Source organism: Talpa occidentalis, unplaced genomic scaffold (assembly GCF_014898055.3).
Source record: "Talpa occidentalis isolate TD23 unplaced genomic scaffold, MPIMG_talOcc4v2.1 talOcc4.3, whole genome shotgun sequence".
NCBI classification, from domain to species: domain Eukaryota; kingdom Metazoa; phylum Chordata; class Mammalia; order Eulipotyphla; family Talpidae; genus Talpa; species Talpa occidentalis.
This window is the reverse complement of record NW_023603184.1, coordinates 15,876,091-15,898,940: the sequence shown is the minus strand read 5'-3', so window position 1 is coordinate 15,898,940 and position 22,850 is coordinate 15,876,091. Positions and strand designations below refer to the sequence as shown.

Genomic DNA, 22,850 nt, shown 5'->3' with positions numbered 1-22,850 from the left:
TTTCTTTAGCCCTTTGTTAGCTTTATAACTAAATTTTGCTGTATTTCCTAGCCCTGGCCCTATATTCCCCAGGGGAAATGGAGACTACATTAAATAGGCTTTTACACTGCCTTCTGTCTACTGTGTGATTCAGCAGGAGAATACCATTTCATTTTATGAATATCCTATTTGCTAAATGCATCTACTTCCAAAAAGTTATTTTTTGGCAAGTGGTGGTTTCTAGCAGCAAATTGAACAGTTCTTGTAGTTCAAAAAAGCAAGTTATTCAAGATATATGAGCTGAGAACAATTTATTTTGTTTGAGAGTCACAGATTACGTTCATATCCTAGTAGTCAATGCTCAGTCCATAATCCAAAGAGAATTATTGGCCTCTGTGCTAAATAAGCAAAACCCACTGCAATAGCACCTTGATAGGGACTACTGGGTATTCAAATGCTTAATGTAAAAAATAAATCATGGTTTTAAATGTTGCTTGCTACATGGACTTTTAGAACTCTGAAGTGAATAAAACGGTTCCACATCACTTAACCAATGAGCCGTTTATATATTTTTTTTGCCAACTTATGAACAATGCTATTTCTTTCATATGCTAAACCCTACTTTCTAGGTTCCAAATGACAATTTTGGTGTTTTGCTTTCGGAAACACCTACTTAGGAAAATAATGGGGTTTTTTTGCACAAGTTTTAATATTTATCATCTTTCCTGTGCAGTTCAACCAAGATCTGAACAGTAATATCTTCATCTTATAAACAATGATTTTTCTAAGAGAAAGGGTAAGTGAGGGGAAGAAAACATTAATTCTAAAACTACAGCACCACTGTGCTTCTCAGATAGATGAAAATGGAACACTCTAGAGGGAGAGACCCTGCAAACAGTATGGATATCTTTTCAGAGTGCTCTAAACTTGGATGAATTTTAGTTATAAATCACCTTGATGAATGGAACACATTTGCTAAAATGGTTCTGTAAAAGCTACACAAGTCTTATGGCTTGAATAACAGCCTAAAAAACTGGAGGTTACAAGGAAAGGGGGAATCTTCAAAAAAAAAAAGCCACTGGCTTCTCTTGAAGAACCCTGAATACTATCCTGATCAGAAATAGTTCCCTTTCTTTTTTTAAAATAATAAAGACATCTATTTTAAGGAGAGTAAGATTAGATGAGATAGGAGTAGAAACAATAATTAGATAAGTAGAGAATATTTGGAGAGGAGACATAGTGGCACGGTAAGGAGTACAGATTCTGGATGGAGCCAGGTTATTTGTGTTTGAATTCCAACTGCTCTTCTCACAAACTGTTAAAAGTGGGCAATTTATTAAACCTCCAAGTGTTTCAGTTTTCCCATCTGTCAAGCACCACTATTCCCTACCTATTGGGTTGGCATCATGATGATTAAATAAATTAATACTTACAAAGAGTTTCAACAGCGCCTAGTACAGTATAAGTACATAACAAGTGTCGGACAATATTATCACAAAATTTTTATGTTTGTACACATGTAAACATGCAAACCAAACTGAAGTGACTACAACTAGAACAAACAAATGGCAGTGTCCTCTAATTTATCCATTCACCAAACATAAAAATTCAATGAATGTTTTCCTTAAATATAATATTCAAAAATTTTACATCTCGTCTTCTAGGATTACTTAACAGAGATTTCATCTAAGCTCCTTTGTCTTGACACTGTTCCTCTAATAACCCTTAAAAAAATAAAACAACAAAATCCACAACAAATGTGTGGTGTTTAAGCATGTAATTAGTGAATGACATCATTTATTTGTTCTGTTGATAAAATTATTTATGGTCTGAAGTATGGGCTTGTTTCTAAAGCAACTTAGAATGACTAAATTGCCTTATGAAATGATAATAGTCACATGCAGGTGAAACTATTATGTCAAAATCGTACATTTTTGAAGAATAAAAAGATAGAATGTTCATGACATAGGCCAAAGAAATCTGGTTACCTGATACAATTCTGTCATTTTCAACATCATCACCATCAGCCAACAATTACTGGTATGTTTAGCACTGCAGTAATATACAAAACTTTGGCACAGCTGAACCTTGTGTATTATGGATAGTTAGATTATTTAATAGTCTATTAAATAATAGATTATTTAATAGTCTATTGATCAAACTTAGAGGGCTATTATCGTTCAAAATAAATTTCCGATGATGAAGACAATTTAACCCTTAATTATATGTTTATTTTTTTTAAGATGAAACAGGTATCCCACTTTATTTTTTTGGTAGAATGACTGAGTGTAGGTCAGAGGTGCAGGGGTGAGAGGATTCACCAGAGACAGAGTGGGGAAAAGAATAGGCAGATTGACTGCAATACAAGGCAAGGGGAACAGGGGAAGAGACAGGAGAGGTCTGCTGCGCCATATGTGGTTTAGCTCCCTGCCCAAGAATGGAACTCTGGCCATAGCAATGACAGAGCTGAGACTTAACCCCTAGGCCACCAGGAGACCCTATGTATATGTTTAGGGCCTTTCAAAGTTAAGATTAGATAATAGATGTAACAGCTGTATTAAAAATTTGGTAGTGACATAGAACATTTATTAAAAAGGTAACCTTTCTCCACAATCAACTCTGTCAGCAGCCATGTAATTGGTGAAAGAAAGAAACAAAAATTACATATATCTACTCTTCATTCTTCCATTCTACTACCCTTGCTCTCTTTTCGAACTGGATAGGTAAGTTGACTAGATCAACTATGATACGTAATTTTATTCTAAAATGTTTTAAAGGATTTTAAAAATTAAACTTCATATTTTATTTGATTTTTACCAGATTTTACTCTAACAAGTCAGTTGAAATACTTCCTAAGCCACAAGCTTAGATTGGGTTTAGTTGTCCAGACTCCTTGGTCTCCTCTAATCTATGAAAGTTTCTCAGTCTTTTCTTGTTGTTTATAACCTTGATTTTTTTAAGATTATTGGTCAGTCATGTTGCAAAACTCAGTTTGTCTGTTTTCTCATGATTAAAGTGAACTTATACCTTTTTTTTGCAAGAAAACCACCAAAGTACCTTTCCAGTACTTCAATTTAAGGACTACATTATGTTGATATAGCTTATTATTGGTGAAATTAACCTAGACTACTAAATTCAAGTGATGTGTACCAAGTTCCTCTTCTAGGAAGTTACTAGTTTTCCTTTTGTAATAAATATTTCGGAAAAGATACTTTGAAACTATATAAATATACTATTTTTTCCTCAAACTTTTACCCAATTATTCTAGCATCCACTGGTGAATCTTACCTACATTATTATTACTGAGATATTTATAAAAGGAATTAAAGTATAACAATATAATGACCAGACTGTTCTTGATACAAATATATTAAATTCTACTGAATGAAGTATTTTATATTCAAAATATGAAAAAAGTTATTCTCTTTTGTCAGTCTATTCAGTTAATACTAGTCAACTACAATACCAATGAATAACATAATTGAAATGTTACTTACATAACTATGACTTTTAAAGAAATCTGATGGACTATTGGTGAGGATCTTGTCTCCCTCCAAACCAATTACTCTTTTACAAATATTTGATTTTGGATCATTTGGGCTTTTTGCAATCACAATGTCACCTCTGAGAGAGAAAAAAGTAAAAAAAGCGTCAGTGTTATTATTTGTTGAGCATAAACACATGCATGCCACTGCTATAATACCTTTATAAAGCAACTCAAATAAAGTCACACACTTTATCCTCTAACATAATGACACTCCCATATATTTGCCAGTAGTTAGAAACTCAGTGACTAACTTTTAGGGGGTCAGAATCCAACAATGAGAGAATTAGAAAAGCTATTTGAAGATTCTAAAATTTCTAATGGTCCCACAAAAATTGTCTTTTTGCACTGTTCTTTCTGTATCTAAATTTTCATAGGCAAAGTTATGGAAAAACAATTCCATGTAAATACCACAAAATCATGTAATAATTTTTACTGCCTTTCTAGTAGTATTGATTGACTGTATAGCACATAAGAAGGTAGAAATATCAACTGTGTTTCCCTAGAGTTCAAAGAATTGAGGAATTGCGGTATGTTAAGTTATAAAACCTAGATAATTTATCGTAAAGCTAAAAAAGGCAAATTAGAGAAAAACTATCAAAAGATACAATCAAATAAAATGCTAAAAGCTGCCTAACCATACTCCATAATAAATAAATTGGCATATCATATATATGGAAGACACGATTCACGGAAGAAGGAACAATTCACATGTAATAGAAAAATACATGGAAAAGAAGGGAACAAAAATGTAGGACTAATGTGCAACCCAACAACTCAGTGCTCTTTCTGTATAAAACAGACATTAAATGAATGTTAACTAATACACATACTTGAAAGGATTTAATAAATTTATTTGTTATCAGCACCAGAAATCATTTGGTATCACCACTTAGAATAGGATTTTAATAGGTTTACTGGCAAACAATATTTGCCAAGTTTTTCAACGCAATGTAAGTAATTAAAAGAACCATAACAAGTAATATTCCTGGCTCCCAGCTATACACAATGCCTGTCACAGGCTATAGAGAATAAGAAGACAATCATCAATTTAAAAAAGGACTATTTTTAAGTATTAATATTCCAAATGATTGATTTGGATATGTAATGTAATTTCTAATTCCTCAGTTCTTGATTTAAAACATTCTAGAACACCCCCCAATTCTCACCATCAAAAAAAGTAAAATAAGCTTAAATGCATATTATAAGAGGACCTGTTATCTAATTTGGACAACAATGCAAGGGACACACTGACACAAGAGGCTGTTCATGCTTATAGAAACTATTAAAACTTCTCAAAAAAAAGATGTTTGAATCAAAATATTTTCTGGCTGGTCATTAACATGATTATTTCCAAGAGTTTTTAAAGATAAAGTTAAGAAATCATAGAAAAGACACAATGTGTATGCATGTTTTCATTGCAAACAGCAATTTACCTTTGGATACCATAAAAGTGTCGACTAAGATTTTCTGCAAAGACAATATCTGAATTTTGAATTGTAGGCTCCATTGATGGTCCAGAACACTAAAAAGAGAGGTAAATTGAGTTCAAAATTTTTAAAATTTAATGTAAGTCATATGAGCAAGATTGAAATAAAAAAAATCAAAACAAATGTTCTTCAGTCTTACAGGATGACTCATAACTATTAATAATTGGCAGTTCCCAGACAAGTTCAACTCTATAGACCAACAAGTCTGGAAACACAGGTAAACACTTCACAAATAGTTATTTGTAACTGATATTATAGTTATTTGCAACTGCTGTTACATTATAATACATGAATAAAATAATACTGTTTCCAAAAATTTGGCCAATGTATAGAATATAAGTTCCAGGGCAAGAAAGTTAACTCTCCTGTCCTATATAACTAAAACCAAACAGTGCTTGACATAACCTTGATAATTATCTCTTGAATGAATAAATTAATGATTTATTTATTTTCTTACAAATGTCAAAATTCATACAGTGCCCATGTTGGTAATTTATTAAGTGGTATCACACTCTTCCTAATGAGTTGATGCCTTTCCTTTTTGTCTAAGACAATAGCTTAATCATGTGATGGGGCTGCAACTCATGTTCTATTGGAAATTGCTGGTGTAATGGGATGCACTGCAAAGACCTCAAAACTGTATTAAGTATTCTAGCCACTCAAAAAGTCAAAATTCAAGTCAGCATTTATTCTACTTAATATGTAAATAACACTTTTTACTTAAAACTTTCTATTCCAACAGAAATAACACAATGAAAATTTAAATAATAATTTTGTGGCCCTCTGGAAGTACCAATGTAACTGAAAAATCAGAAAATTTCAGTTAAATATATTTATCTGCATTACACCAGCTCAACTTGAGGGTATTCATGACTGACTCTGTTAGAATAAACCTGATAAAAATACCACCACCACCATCACCAAAACCCATTGATTTGCCACTCAACTAACTTATTCTTTTGTTTACATGACGAAAGGTTAGCATAACTGTGATTTTGAGTTATGTGATGCAATGCTAAGAAAAAGCATTGGCATGAGGTGATCAACCTCCACATTTTAATTTTGACACAGGCAGAATAATTCGTTTTAATAATACTAAACACAAAGGTTAAGAATAGAAGTTCTGAAAATTATAGAAATCTGTGTTGAAATTCCAAGTCTGTTACTAATTGTAAAACATAGAGCAAGTTACTTAAGTCATCTTCTCAGCCTCATATACACAGTGGATTTCTAAATAAGTATCTCAGAAAGTGTGAGAAATCAAATAAGTTAATAAATGTAAAACCTCAAACACATTCAGAAACACAGTAAGTGGCATTCAATAAGTGCCAAAATCTATTGTTATTTATTATTAATAGGAAGTTTTGTGCTCCATCCCAACAGAATATAGAACCATATTTAAGTAATGGTTCTTAGATATTTATATGTGTCAATTCATCAAAAAAATTAGAATGATTTATATCCCAAAATTTACAATGATTTTGTTTTAACTTTCACACTTTATTCATTTCATTAATTACTCTGATTAATTAATTAATAAGAGGACAACATCTCTTATTCAGCTCTTAAGTATAAATTTAAAATGGTTGTTCTTGAACGTAAAAACTTACCATGACAACACCACCAACATATTCAAAAGCACAATGAGCTATACAGCCATACTGAATAGTATAGCCAACAAGTCGAAAGGTTTTTCCCAGAACACCACGATGCATAGTTCTATGTAGTCTCTGCTACCATTGGCCTGATGATAAATTTTAAAAAGTTTCATGATCAATACTATTTTAAAACATTTAAGAAACAGTTTTATTGTCAAATATTTTATAATGATCCAGAATGTATTAAATGTCAAATTCAGCTTGGTACAGAAAAGTAGTGCCATTCTTTTCATTTCTGCTAGATATTTTAAATGGCGAATTATAGCCACTAACATTTTGATCTGAGATTAAATCCAGAAATCACTAGTTTATATATGAATGAGACTTCAGACTTGTCTGTTCCTTTTTATTCTTGGCATTAAGGTAGATAACTAGGAAAAGATAGTAACTCTTCCAAAGTTGTTGCTTACTACACTTTATCAGTTCTTGTCATAATGTGATGTGATATAAAGGGGAAAGCACTAGAGCAGGTGTACAGAAATGCAAATTTTATTTTTTTTTAAAGATTTATTTATTTATTTATACAAGCACCGGGTACAAACAGAAGCGCAGGAGGGTGAAAGAATTCACCAGAGCCAGAGTGGGGAGCAGAACAGGCAGACTGACGAAACACACTGCTGAGGGGAGTAGCGGGCGGCAGGAGAGGTCTGCGAACCATGCGGGACCCTCCTCTGGTGGCCGGGGAGCAGCCAGGGATCGAACTGGCGCCGCAGAGGCCCCGGGCAGCCTCGCAACACAGCGCTCAACTGCTGCGCCACTGGGGAGGCCCAGAAATGCAAATTTTAAATTGGTTTGTTAACTTGTGTGATCTTCAACAAACTACTTAACCTCTCTGAGCCATAATAAAATGAAAATATATCTCACAGATTGGTTCTGGGAGTCAAATTCATAGCATATGTCAAAGTGCTTTGTAAATTATAAAGTTACATTCAGTTGTCAGCAATTAACTATTGAGATAATAATAAACATGAATATTATGAGACAACATAAAGAACCATGTATTTTGAAAAGCTATATACATTTAAAACATTAATATTATTCATCTAAATTGGTCCTACTACCTGTGCCTTACTTTCTATTTACCTTTGCAACTATTGTATTTACCTGTTGAACAAACTGTTCAACTATGTTTTAAGCATTTCTCAAGTTATGGTCTAAGGCTTAAGCCTAGGCTAATATGCTATTCTCAGATTTTACTAAAATACATCAATGATAACAATATGTAATATTTGCTCAATACTTGCCATATGTCAGGGTTTACAAATTAACTTTTATAAAGTAGGTATTATCATCCTCATTTTATAGATAAGAAAAACAAGCCTAAGAATTATAAACTTATGTAGTAAATATTATAAATCAGGCAGGAATTATTTAGACTCCTTTTCAGGCTCCTTGACAAATGCCTTCCATTCCGTTCTCAGTTTCCAACCTGATGCTTCCCCAGGTGATTCTGAAGCACAGTGACATTTGAGAACTATTACTCTAAACTCTCAAAGTAGCCAAGGGCCACCTCCAGCCTTGAGCAGCATTGCTGACTTGGTTGTTTAGTGCTGTTTGCCATATAACTTACCATATTCCACGTGCTGTGAAAAAAAGTTAGGAAACATTGGCATAAAATATTCTTATTCGACCCAAGGAACAGAACTTTTTAATTTTTATTCTTTATCTAGACCTTTCCATTTTTGAAAAGTTGAGTCATTAATATAGAGAATCAAGACCTTTAAAGGGAGCCTATGTACATTATCAAAAAATTAATAGTGAAGACACGTGCAAAGGAGTTTTTTTATTTTATTTTCTAGAACTGCAAATTCGAGGATCCCCACAAAATTTTATTGAAAACTATTTATATTGATTCATTCTAGAAGAAATAATTACCATCACTTTAAGGTTTAAAGCAATGAGTAGGCTTTCAGTCTGACTGCAGCAACAAAATAACTTGAGAACCTAATTCAAAATTCCAATTCCCAGGCTCCCATCATAGAACTAATGAATGAGGATCTATGGGAACAAAGCTGCAGAATCTGTAGTTTTAATAAGCTCTCAAAAAAAGGATATTCAGTAAAGGATTTTGTGCTGTTTCAGACAACTGAGGGATACTTTAGAAACTTTACAAAACTTAACCATTTGTTATTTTTAAACTGAATGTTAATGCTGGGATGTTTCCATAAATTTTATCACGTTATAATGCTATTATTTCAATGAATTTAATAAATACAGTATTATTGTCTGAAGTCGCTATATACACATACATATATCCAAAATCAAAGCTCATTTTATGTTTAGAAAGAATAAGCAGTTGACACTATTAATGCAATTAAGTACCAGTCTCCAAACACTGACAAATCAAAATCACCCCATTCATCCACCAATAACCCCCTGATGGCTATATGATCCATCTATTTCAGAACAATATACAACTTGTACAAGCAATCGTTGAAGTGTATTCATTCAAATGGAAAAAATATCATTTAGCATTACCATAGGCAGCTGTCTCTGTGCCAGTCTACAGTTCTTGTGTAGCCCAGAAAGATATTAAGTCTCATGAATAACCAGAAGAGAAAAAACTTTATCATCTCATAAATAATCAAAAATTTCTGTAATTCCCAACTTGCTCTTTAGTTACACATGACTTACTTTAAAAAAAAAAACTCCTTATCTCTCACCCTACATCCCTTTCTCTTATTTCCAACCTCCCTTAACACTTTCTGACATCACCATGAGTTACCTGTGTAATAAAATAAATATTTATAGATTTTAAAGATGAGCCAAATTTCTAATAAAATATCAATAAGATATTAAATGCAAGAATCTTATGACTAGCCGAAAAGAATATAATCAGTGAGAAGACCTTGTCTATCTTAACTGAATTTAACTAAGTTTACTTGGGACACTACAAAGGAAATAATCATCTCTAACCAAATAAAAATGATGCTAGAATGGAAAAGGAAAAAATATCCTCAAAGCCATTCACCAAACTGATAAATAAAAAAGTTGCAAAGTAAGCAGTGATGAGGTTTAACAAATATTTCCGACAAATTTTGTTTTGAAAGAAAAGTTTCTTTAAAAAACATTAAATGATACCATTAACTACCACAGAAATTACCTTGATTAAATATACCACCTGGCAAAACAATTTGAAATTACACATAAAGCAAATATTTTATATTTAAAATACAAGTAGCTGTGCTATAAGGATAAGGAAAAAGCTTTAGTCCATTAACTTCACGGATACATCTTTTCACTGTGATAGCATATTTTTTAAATAAACAGCTTTTCAAATAGTAAAAGCACAAAGGCTCAAGAAGTCCTTTATAAACATAAATAAGTGCAGTTCCATAGTAATACAGTTAAATTTTCTCATTTATTCATTTAAAATATGATAACGAATGAAGAAACACATATTGAAATACAACAGTTTAAAACCAGTTAAAACAAAATACATTTAAAATAACATCTGTTATGTAGGTTGGATGAAAGAATTATATATAAGTTCACTATGTTTTAGTTATTGATTTTTCTAATAAAGATCTCACATTGGCTACAAGGAAGCCAATACATTATGCATGATGGATATTTATATTTTAATTATTCTTATAATTTAAAAAAATATTTTAGTCACCTATATTTAGTTAAGATTTTAAGATTTGAAACCTTAAGATTAAGGCTTTATCATCTATTTTTTTAAATGTAAAGCAACTAAGTCAAAAACATGGTAAGATGAAAATCAAGTTCTATGAATAAATATTTTAAAAGTAAGTACTCCAGGATCATAATACTGACAACACTAATTATCTTTTCTAGTCTTGGCAGTTATGTTGCATACTGTTTGGGTGACTGATGGGATAATTTCACTTCATTTTCTCTCAGTTTATTCTGGACCATGTAAGAGAAGAATATTAAAATAATTAACACCTCTAAACAAAGTACTTGATAAAGTTTTTAGTTGATATTAAATGCCAAAAAACTCTACTAAATAATACATGATTCCATCACAAATAACCAAACCCCATTTGTTAAAGGAAGATTTGACTAAGATTTCTAAATAAAAAAATAAATTATTCAGTATTAATATTAACTATTTTAGGACTTCTACATTATAATCATACACTTTCATGAAGAGCCTTTTTCATCAGTAGCTTGATCTAGCATTACTTTAATTTTAAAAATATATGTGTCTATATACTTCCTATCATTAAATGTTTTACTCACTAATAATATTTAGTTAGCATGAATGGAGCAGTCATATAAGCAAGTAAAATGTATAACAAATTATCCCAATTCCTTATATCAAAACATATTTGGATTATATTATTGATACTGGCCTTATAGCCAAAAAAACACAAAGTATCTAAATTAATATTTAATCTCAAATATAAATCTTTACCAGTAGCAAATACTTTATGCCATTTAACTGGAAAAGTACAAAGGACATTAGTAATCTACTTTTCTATTTGAATATTTCCATAAATTTTAAGTCATACGTAGCATTTCATAGTTTAAATATGTCTCACATAATTTATAAGTCATATTGTCTATAATAAGTCTACGTATTTTAAATAATTAATGTAAAACATATTCTTTGCCTTGATCACCTGAATTTTTTGTTGTTGTTTATAAAATTAATCACAGTTAGCAGGATAGAAATCGCTTTGAGCTTCATGAATGACATCCAAGAGATGGGAAAGGATTAGTTCTCAGTTGCTGCCAGTTATAGCGCCAGGTGGCTTTTTCTGCAGTGAAGGTGTTACCGATAATCCCATTACACTGGTACCAAATCTTGCAGACATCAAAATTATCACCAAGGTTCCTTTTCATCCCATCCTTTCCAAATGACTGGAAGTCGCTTCACCTGAAAGAAGTCAAATCCACATGCAGCTGCTGTTTTAGCAGGCAGCAAACTCCCTGAGAATGCCAGTCGTGATTCAATTTTGCTGTGCTGGTGGCCCCCTATTCCCTGTCCAATAATACATCTGTTAAAAAATCCTACAGCTACAAATCAACTTTAATCCTACCAGGGACCTCATGTTGGTCTTGTCTTCCAAAAAGGCAGCAGGTTCTGCTGTCTATCTCTGCTAGCGTATGGGGAATACCCTTTAAATCCCAGTCCTACTTAGAAGAATAAGCTAAGGATCACAAAACATGACCTCAAAAACCCTGATATGACTATATTCTGACCCAGAGGCATTCATTCTAGGTGAAGATTAGAACTTTGCATAATAAGATTACACAGCAAGTGAATGATATCAAGGGACTATCCATATGCAGCCGCCTGGTTTTCTATATACAGCCTGTGCTCTGCAATATGCAGTGCAGACGAAAAAGAGCTTGGTCTTTCTAGCTGAAATAAAATAGATTCACATAAATTAGTTGGCCATTTCCAGATTCCTAAATCCCCTATTACATCTTTTATTGACAGCTCCTGTGAGGATAGCACAAATGTTATTCCTTTTTATTCTGTGCTTCTGTAACAATCATGCTCTGTAATTGAAATGTACATAGATTATGTCTCAAAATTAACATCTTGTTTGCTGTAATCTTGGATTACAATTGACTGTGTACATAATAAAATTAGGAAATCAATGGATGGATTTATCATCTACAAGAAACTAGAGGTATTGTTTAAAGAATAGTTTAACATTTTGTGCCAACACTTTAAATACAGAAGTCACAGAAAGAAGTCAATAAAAACTTAAGTGAGTAAAAGAATACAGTAGGCACCAGCTCATACCTACATAAAAGTTAGCTTACAATAAAAATTAGGTCATTTTCATTAAAATTTAGAAAATGTGAAAAAATCAGAGCTCACATGAATTTTCTCTAAGCCATACTTGAGCAAGGTGATTACACAGGAAAAGAAGGCCTCTACATTTTATAAAATACATATAGCAGCAATATTTTTAATGTTTCTTTGATCACTTCATACTTTAAAATATTTTACTGGTCCAAATCAATCATAAGTCAAGGTTTGTAATTCTTAACTGTGTATTTTTAAAGCATTTAGTAATCTCCTTATATTTTCACACACACATAATATTTAAAATGCATAGAATCCTAGAGGTATTTAGAAAAAAATACTCAATATACAGCTTTGTTTTTTTTTTTGCTTCCAAGAAGTTCAATAGCAATTCTAAGCAAACTTTTATGAAAGAGTCCTATATAGTCACACAAATACATATCCAGAAAAATGCTAAGGATAAGATGAGGAGTTCGAGCATAATCAAACAAAAAAGGTACAAGATTTCCCATGGGATTCTTGTAAAACTAAGCTCTATAATAAACTTAAAATATGGTTTATTTGTAAAGTTGGATTTGCCCACAATTTGGAGGAATATAACACATTCATAACATTAGTCTTTATCTCTTTATTATCACTCAGGCGTCAGGTGATAAAATTTTGAGTTGGTGTATTAATCAGGCAGATATACCTCAATAGTACCAATGGCAGAGCTCTAAGGAAGTTACACTGTATGTAAGTTCAACTACAATGCACATAAATAATGATTGTCTTGATTAAGAGTTTACTCGAAAAAAAACGAAGGTGAAAAAATATACATTTCTGTTATATGTATTTATGTATAATATTTTAGAGCTACACCGTCCAATAAGGTAACAACCACTAACTTCATATAGCAATTGAACACTTGAAATGTGTCTAGTCAAATCTGAGTTGTGTTATAAACACATAATATACACTGGATTTTGAACAGTACAAAAAATATTTCATGATGATTACATGCTGAAAAGATAAGATTTTAGAAGTAGTGGGCTAAATAAAATACATGTGCGAGTCACATTATATTCTAATGGACAGCGCCACTTTAGCTGATCAGATATTTTCAATAATATATTCCTAAACTAATTGAAATTCTATAACTAATAAAAGTACTAAAGCAAAGAGTTGTTATGGAAGAATAAACATTCTAGTGTCGAATTTTATAGGTAAGCTTAGTAAAGAAAGTATAAAATGCTGTCATTTTAACCTCTACTTGATATTTCTAGCTTGAGAGTAGTAGAGAAGAAGAATCTGCCAAGTTACTGACCATTGTGTACCAAAAAAGAGTGATGTTTTATAGTTACAAAAAGGCTGTGGTCCAGCAAATATAGGCTTTTTAAAAAATGCAATTTTTGCAACTTCATAAAAACTTCACAGTAAGGTCTATATAACACCCCTCACTGTGTTCAAGAGACAACAACTACAGCCTGGATCTAGAAAGGGTCATAAATTTTTTTCCCCCTAGTGCTATAAAATCATTTATATTTAATTTTTTTTAAGTAACAACTATAGAATTTTGAACCAGTCAGTATATTTCAGAATTTTAGCAAAAGAAAAAAGGTCAATTTTATATATTATTAGAAGGCTGTTTTCTGTTAGTCTTTTCATTATATACAAATCCATTATTGAAAAAGATTTTACAAAAATAAAGAAAAGTGTAATGAGCCGAAATATAAAATATATATCTAATTAAATTCAAGAATGTTAATGTCTAATTTGGTATGACCACAGACAAGTGGTATTATATAATCAAAATACAAAGTCTATCTTTGTCACACCTTGGAATATTATATCAACATAAACAGCACTGAGTAAGGTATCAACTCATTTAAAAGTAGCTTTTCTGTAATTATTGCTTTATGATAATTATCTAAAATACTAAAACTAAAGATGAAACATAAGTATCGATAAAAAAAGAAACACAGATAAAATCTAAATCATTTCTTTATGACCTAGCTGTGCCATTTTCCCTAGCCTTTTAAAATTACATAAGTTCCTTCATTTTCTAGTTTCAAGTATCTCTCTCTCTCTCTCTCTCTCTCACACACACACACACACACACACATACACACTAAAGAAAACAAAATAACAATAAAAAAACTTTCTAAATATCAATAGATGAGTGCAATGATATTCAGTCTGTTAATCCCCTGACATCCAAATTCATGAATAAAAATTCATCAGTTTTAAATACACTGAGCCTATTAAGCAAGAACAAAAGCATATGCACAAAAGAGCTTTTAATATATTTCAAAGCCCACAAGAGCCATGGTCTCATTAAAATTATAAATTACACAAACATGGAATGAAGATTCAAACTGCAGTGCAGCTAAGCAGATTACAGAAAACCCCGCGTTCCATATGATAACACACCATGGCCCTCCCAGATGGGGGCTTGGAACAAAAAGGCCATCACCACAGCTAGGGAAAACCTCCTTGTGATCTCTGGTTTCTGTTCAGCAGATGACAGCCAAATAATATGTTGATTATTCTGTTTGTGCTGCTAAGCTTGTAAGATGGAATAAAAGCGATATGATCTATTGTGAACCCAATGCTAATGTGTTGCTCCACTCATAAATAATATACTGAATTTATTTTGAAACTATCTTTTATCTGAATTTGAGTTTTTAACTGCATGAATTAAAATAAAAGCCAGGATAAAATATTTAATTTGATGCTTTAAACTAAAATATATAGTTGACAAGTGAAAAATATCTGTGCTTAGTTAAGAGTCAAATACAATCACCTTTCTTTTTATTTCAGCACTGTGATCAGAGACAAAATACATTTTTAAATAGAAAATCACTCTCATTATAAAATTACAAGATTAAGTAGTACAATATCATACAATTAATAGTAAACATTGATAAGATAAAAACTAAAATACCAGGGTATATAAAAAGACCTTCTACAATATAAATAATAACACACAATCAGAACATAGATCAAGAATGTTTTTGATTAACAAAAAGTATCACTGAAAGTCCTTTAAATGTTCAAAACTTGCACACAGATAGATGCTAACAAGAAATCTGACATAAAATCCAAATAATTTAAAGAAAGCTTATAAAAATAATTTTCAAATGCAACATCCAGTATTTTATATTGCTTTGGAAATGTCTTAAAACACACTTTCCCCCTCAAATAAGTATCTTAAACTTTAACAGAGAGAATGATACTCAAAAAGGTAACTGCAATTATGTCTATAAATACTTCACAAAATTTTATGTTTCAAGAATTAATATTTTCATGTATACTAGTATTACTAAAAATAATGAAAATCATTACATTTATTTTCCCATCCCAAAAATTCTTCCCTGAGAAGACTCTCCTTAAATGCAAACAAACAAACAAAGCAGTATATTAAAGCTGCAGGTAAGGTAAACATAGATAAACACATTTTCTTAAATAGATATTTGGTACAAGTACATAATTATGGTCATTAGCCCAAGTCCACCTCTTATTTTCTGTCTAGAGATATAGAGTAAGTTTTAAAAACACAGCAAATTTGTATAACATGAAAATATAGTCTAAAATTTTATAATATGAAAGGTAAACATTAGCAGTTTTAAGGAAAAACACAGAACACAGAAAATCCTCAGAGTAGAATAGTATTTCTTAATTGGACATGAAAAGCAATACACATAAATTATAAACTAAAATTTAAAGACAAATATCTATTCATGAAAAGAAGTATTAATAGAGTAAAAAAGGCAAACCTCAGAATAGGAGAAATATTTGCAATGCCTATATTTAGTCAAAAACTCATACTCTGAAAAAATTAAGAACTTCCACAAATCAGTGACAAAGACAGACTGACAAAAAAGTGGGTAATAGAAGCAAAAAGGCACTTCATGAAAGAGAAAAAACAAATAGTCAATATACACATTGAAAAGCATGCAATTTCATTAATTAGGGAACTAGAAATTAAAAGACAATGGTTTACTCTTCTGTACCCACCAGAATTTGAAAAATGAAAAAGATGGAGGAGAGGACTGAGAGTTAGCAAAGATATGGAAAAACAAATCTCCATGAATGTAAAGCATTTTAGAAAACATGCAGAACTGATTAAAGCTTATACATACTTATCATCCAGTAATTTTGCTCCTAGACATATGCCCAAAAGAAACATAAATATATTAATCAAGAGATATGTATTAGAATGTTTCAAGTAGCATTAGTGGAAAACACAAAGTAGCCATTAATAATAAAGTGTATAAAAATATTTCTGATATACTCATATAGTGAATTAGAACAATGAAAATGAACAAACTGCAACTACATGCAATAATGTGGATGAATCTCAAGAAAATATTGAGAAAAGGAAATCAATCATTAAAATATTACACTGTATATATTATACATATAAATACATACATATAAAAAACAAGCTCTATTAAACTATGCTATTAAAAATCAGGATAGTAGTTATCCTGTGGGAGGCAGGGAAATAGTGACTGGAAGGGAGCATGAAGTGTATTTTAGAGTACTGACAATGCTCTTTATCTAGGTGCTGACTACATGGATATATTTGGCTTATGAAAAATCCACTGAACCATCTACTTATGTGCACTTTTCTATACATGTAGTTTTCTTTTTAAAAGGCAGTTTTAGTGCTTCTGGTTTGATGAACACATGGAGATTTGGGGCAAGCAGCACACAGAGAAGGGAAGAAAGAGCCAAGCCCCCTCACACAAATATCCTATGAATCTCTTCCATCTGGCTGTTAAATTGGTAATCCAATATTGCTATATTTGGTGACATTTAATAATTGATGTATCACTTTTCCATACACAATAGATGACAAACTAGCAGTGTCCTGAAGTTGCTCCTCACAGGCACAACAAAGCTGTACCTACACTTTAGTGTTACTTTCAAGGCTGGTTTAATGAAGGTGAATTCCTTTCACTGTCATTTGTCTCAAGTTCAGTAACTAAACAAGTGTCAATAAATTCATAAAAAATGAAATAATAACAAGCATCTTTTCTAATCACAATGGTATGAGTGAGCAACTAATCACCAAAAGAAATATGGATATCTCAAATATGTGGGGACTAAGCAATATGCTATTGAACTATTATATCAACAAGGAAATCGAAGGAGAATCCAAAAATTGCCTGGAGACAAACAAAAATGACACAAGCGATCAAAAGCTATGAGATGCAGCAAAAGCAGTAGTAAGAGGGAAATTTATAGCAACTAAGACCTACATCAACAAACAACAAAAATCTCAAATAAACAATCTAATTCATACCATTAGAACTAGGGAAAGAAGAACAAATGAAACCAAAAGTCAGTGGAAGGAAAGAAATAAAAACTAGAGCAGAAAAAAATGATATAGAAATCAAAGAGAAAATACAAAAGATGAATGAAACAAAGAGATGGATCTTAGAAAAGATAAACAAAATTGACATACCATTAGCTAGACTACTAAGAGAAAAGAAAGAAATCTCTAATAATTGAAACAGAAATGAAAGTGAAGTGACAACAGAAATACAAAAGATCATAAGAGACTACTGTGAACACCTTTATGCTAAAATACCTAGTAATAAGCTTAACAAAAGAGGTGAAAGTCCTGTAGAATGAGAACTGTAAGACACTGTTAAAGGAAATAAAAGAAAGGGCCTCCCCACTGTGAAGCTGTCCGCAGCCTCTGCAGCACAGGTTCGATTCCGCTGCAGCACAGGTTCGATTCCCGGCCGGCCAGGGAGAAACATACATGGTGCCGCAGACCTCTCCTGCCTCACCCACTGCTCCCCTCAGCAGTGTCTTCAGTCCGTCTGCCTGTTCTGCTCCTCACTCTGTCTCTGGTGAATTCTCTCACCCTCCTGTGCCTCTGACTGTACCCCAGTTCTTGTATAAATGAATCTTTAAAAAAAAAAAGAAATAGAAGAGATATAAAGAAACAGAAAGATGTACTATGTTCATAGATTGGAAGAATTAACACTGTTGAAATGGACATCTGACCCAAAGCAGTAAGTAAATTGAATACAATCCTATCAAATAGTCCTATGGCATTATTTAAGCTATACTACAGAGCTTGACACTGGAATAAAAATAGACAAACAAGTTAATGGAATAGAATTGAGAGTCTACATACAAACTCACACTTCTATGGACAATTAACTTACAACAGAAAATCTAAAAACATACACTGAAGAAAGGAGGGGTTTCCAACAAATACTAGAAAAACTGGACAACTACTTGCAAAAAAAAAAATGAAACTAGACCTCTAACTCACACTATACACAAAAAATTAATTCAAAATGGATTTAAAGATTTGAAATCAGGTATATTAAAAAGGTACATATGCACGCCTATCTTTATTACAATACTATTACAATAGCCACGATATGTTAACCACCTATGTGTCCAATGACTAACTAGAAACAAAAGTGGTGTATATATGCAAATTATAATGAAATCAATGCACAAATCAATCTATGTAACTTGTCACAAGAATGAAAGGAATGAAAAGTCATGATCCTATCAATAAAAGCAGAGAAAGCATTTGATAAGATTCCGCATCTATTTGTGATTTTTTAAAAAAACTCAATAAAATGGGAAGAGAAAGAACATAATAATGTCCTCTTCTACATAATAAAGGCCATATATGACAAAAACCATTTGTGATAGCATTAATGAAACTAGACAGGATTATGCGAAAAGAAGTCAGTCAGGAGAAAGACAAATACGGGGTGATTTTACTTACACATGGACTATAAAGAAACAAAGCAAAGGAAAATAAAAAAAACAAAATTAAACTCTTCTGTTCTAACTGCAGAATTTAGGCTAACAGAGACTTAGAAAGGGATTGGGAGCAAAAGTTGGAGGGAATTCATCAGACTGTGGTGGATGGCTATTGATACTTCAGTGATGGATGTCATGTGGTAACATACATTTGAAGAGGTGAGAACCTATACTGTTAAAACAAGTAATAGTATTGTAAACCACTGTTACCTGAATAAAAACATAAGCAGATAAATAAACATATTGGATTGATGGACAGATGGATGGACACACATTCAATCAGTCAGTTTTACAGACAAATACACAGTAATGTCAAAATTCCTGTTATAAGAAATTTAGGAACAATGGAGGATTTTATGATACTAATTTGAATAATAAAACTTTCAATTCAATAGCTGAAATAAAGTCCTGGATTCTTATAAATGGAGCAGCAGTAGCCATTCACTCCATTATTATCTTTTAGTGCTTGATCTTAATGCCAAAAGACAGTCTCAAATGCCAGAACCCTGAAGTCAAAATTCCAAAAGAACTCCTCCCAGTTTCATAGATGTCTTCTCTGGAAGAGCTGAAGCACCCATCTGTGACCAATTTGGCTCTCAACTCTTAAGCCACTTCCCTGCCCCACAGGAATAGTGCCATTCTGGATTTCAACCTCAGCATTTCAATCTTCCGGGTTTGTGATCTTTGAAATTTCATACTTCAGGATTCTGGTGTTGGAGAATTCTGTCTTTCTGGATTATGATCTAAACCATCTTCTCTCATCCCGCAACCTATAATTCCATTTTTCAGAGATAACTGGTCCTTGTGTCAGGAGTACATGCTGCAGCTGCTGCTGCAATTTTTAATAGAGTTTCTAAAATAGTCTCAGGACTGAAAATTTGCCCTTATGTGGGCAGTTAAAGTAGCACAGAGACAAGGAAGTATAAACAATGTATGCTTGCATTCCTCCCCAACTTTGCCCTCAAATTTCATAAACTCTTTATCATACTAACCACCAAAGCCCAAATAATCCTCCACCATGGGACCTCCTTACCCCACTCCCACTCCACCACCCTTGTCTTTTGGTTGCCTCAGTAACAAAACTATCTTAAACTACGGATATATTCACATATTCAAATATTAAAATAAGCTAAAAATATATAAAATATTCTACCTATTCTGTTTCCACACCCATCTACACAACTGGCTTAGATAGTTTACACCCTCCAGATTTTCTTTATGCAAATACTATTGCACACCTCTTTATACAAGAAGTAGTTTACAATAGTTTGAACTCTTCGTTTGTCAAATAACAATGTGCATTTGACCTCACACTTGTGAAAATGACACATATCAAAAAGTCAGACGAGTAAATCAGAAAGATGTGATATATATCCACAATATCTGACATCACTTATATGTGGAATATACAGAAACAAAACAAAAGGTCAGATCAAGCCAAACTAATAGCAAGACCTAGAAATCTGACTGTAGAACTCAGGCAACCAGAGGCAGGGGAGAAGGAAGAGTGAAGAGAACAACATGGGGAAGGAGCACAATGGGCTATGGTGGATGACTATGCGTGATGTGGTGGTGGGTGTGATGTGGTAACACCTGAAGGGGACATCCTATAGTGTTAAGACATAAACAATTTTGTAAACCAATGTTACCTCCATAAAAAAACAATTGATTAAAGGGGGAGGGAATAATGTATATTTGAAAACTTTCCACATACATAGAACATCTTTTCATTGTTTACAGCAGTATAGTATCTCATTGTACAGATATGTCATTGTTCGTCTAACCAGTAACCCACAGATAGACATTGGGGATGTTTCCAATCTCTTGCTACAAACAACTTTACAGTGAAAACTCCTACACTTACATTTTTCTACATTAGTACAATGTTACATTGGTAATATATTCCCAAATCTGGTACTATAACAAAATGTAAATAAATTAGTCTTTTTCTAGAAATTACCAATTTTGTCTTTTATGGGGTTGTATCATTTTGTCACATTTTTTCATTTCTATCACATGTACATCTCAGACATGTCCACCATCTCACAGATGAACCAGTTTGGGGAATTGTAGCCAGTGCAGATGAGACAACTCAATGTGATTACTGTCCTCTGACCACATCACAACAGACCTCATAAGGATAATGCCGTCTACCTATTTTCTGAGTTGCTGACCTTTTAGAATCTATTCTGCCTCCCACTTAACCCTAAAAGGCCACAAGTCTTGACCCACCCTGTCTCAACCTAATTGATACTACATCTAAGTTCTTACAACTCCCACTATCCATAAGTTTCCCAGTACACTAGAAACAATCATCTTTGATTTTACTCTGAGATCTCCATTTCTTCATACTATTCCCCACAAAATAACAAAAACATTTCCAATAAAATAAAAAATGCTTCCCCCGCCAAAAGAATTCATATGATTAAAAAGATTAATTCGAAGATTAAAAACAGGTAAAACATAAACACAATGCTTAGAACATGTATAAAAGTGATAACATTAGGGCCGCCCTGGTGGCACAAGGGGTTAAGCACTGCACTATGAAGCAATCCGCAGCCTCTGCAGCACAAGTTTGATTCCCGGTGGGCCAGAGAGAAACCCACATGGAGAAGCTGATCTCTTCTGTCTCGCCAGTTGCTCCCCTCAGCAGTGTGTTTCAGTCAGTCTGCCTGTTCTGTTCCCCACTGGTGAATCCTTAACTCCCCCCCACATCTCTGGCCTGTAGCCCAGCTCTTGTATGCATAAGTAATCTTTTAAAAAATAAAAATAAAAAAAAAGCGATAACATTATATGGAGAATTACAGAAAAATTAACATAAAATCAGGATATTAATTACCTCTAAAGAAAGGAAGACTATATCAAGGGTTTCTGGGATACCAGTATTGAATAAATGGATATTTGTTTTATGCATATTCATTTTGCTATATGCTAATATTTATATATGTTGTTACCTATTACTATGAAAGTTTTAAATGATATATTTTCTGAAGTATTAACATATATTTTTTTAAACCTAATTTTTTTTTAAAGATTTATTTATTTATTTATATAAGCACTGGGTACAGTCAGAAGTGCAGGAGGGTGAGAGAATTCACCAGAGCCAGAGTGGGGAACAGAACAGGCAGATGGACCGAAATACACTGCTGAGGGGAGCAGTGGGCGCGGCAGGAGAGGTCTGTGCGCCATGTGGGACCCTCGCCAGCGGCCGGGGATCGAACCGGCACTGCAGAGGCTGCAGGCAGCTTCGCAGCCCAGCGCACAACCACTGTGCCACCAGGGGAGGCCCCTATTAATATATTCTTGATGAAAAAATATAGGCTCTTCCTTTTTCTAACAACACTTTTATTTTTGAGGTTGACATTACTAATTTTTACTACAACATTTTAGTAACAAAGAAGTAAGTTACTATGCCTAACTCCCCTAAATCCTAATTGAGTGTATTTCACAAGATTTCCCAATGTCTACCCCCTCCCAATTGCTAGATTGTTAAGGAATATGCAATCAGTTTGTCCTGTTAATATCTGCTTAGCTCAATGTTGTTTCTATCATTTCCTCTTCTTATCAAGAAAATGTGTGTTCACTTTTAAAAAATCAAAATCACAACCAAGTAATAATTTTATGCAGGCTACCCTCCAAAAAGTATAGTATTTTAA

At 32.6% G+C, this 22,850-nt stretch overlaps 1 protein-coding gene across 6 annotated transcripts in view; it reads right to left on the bottom strand.

The window, feature by feature from the left end:
* IMMP1L (inner mitochondrial membrane peptidase subunit 1) overlaps positions 1–22,850 on the bottom strand; it is a 51,214-nt gene that overhangs the window by 22,113 nt on the left and 6,251 nt on the right. For 5 of the 6 annotated variants that reach the window (XM_037522525.2, XM_054699302.1, XM_054699300.1 and 2 more), the window contains 3 exons: positions 6,624–6,757; positions 4,960–5,048; positions 3,477–3,603 (listed from right to left, as the gene is read on the bottom strand). In XM_037522525.2, coding sequence (XP_037378422.1) covers positions 3,477–3,603; positions 4,960–5,048; positions 6,624–6,728 — 321 coding nt within the window. In that variant the 5' untranslated portion in view covers positions 6,729–6,757. Of the gene's footprint in view, positions 1–3,476; positions 3,604–4,959; positions 5,049–6,623; positions 6,758–11,263; positions 11,521–22,850 lie in introns of all 6 variants that reach the window. The other variant, XM_054699297.1, reaches the window with a different exon arrangement.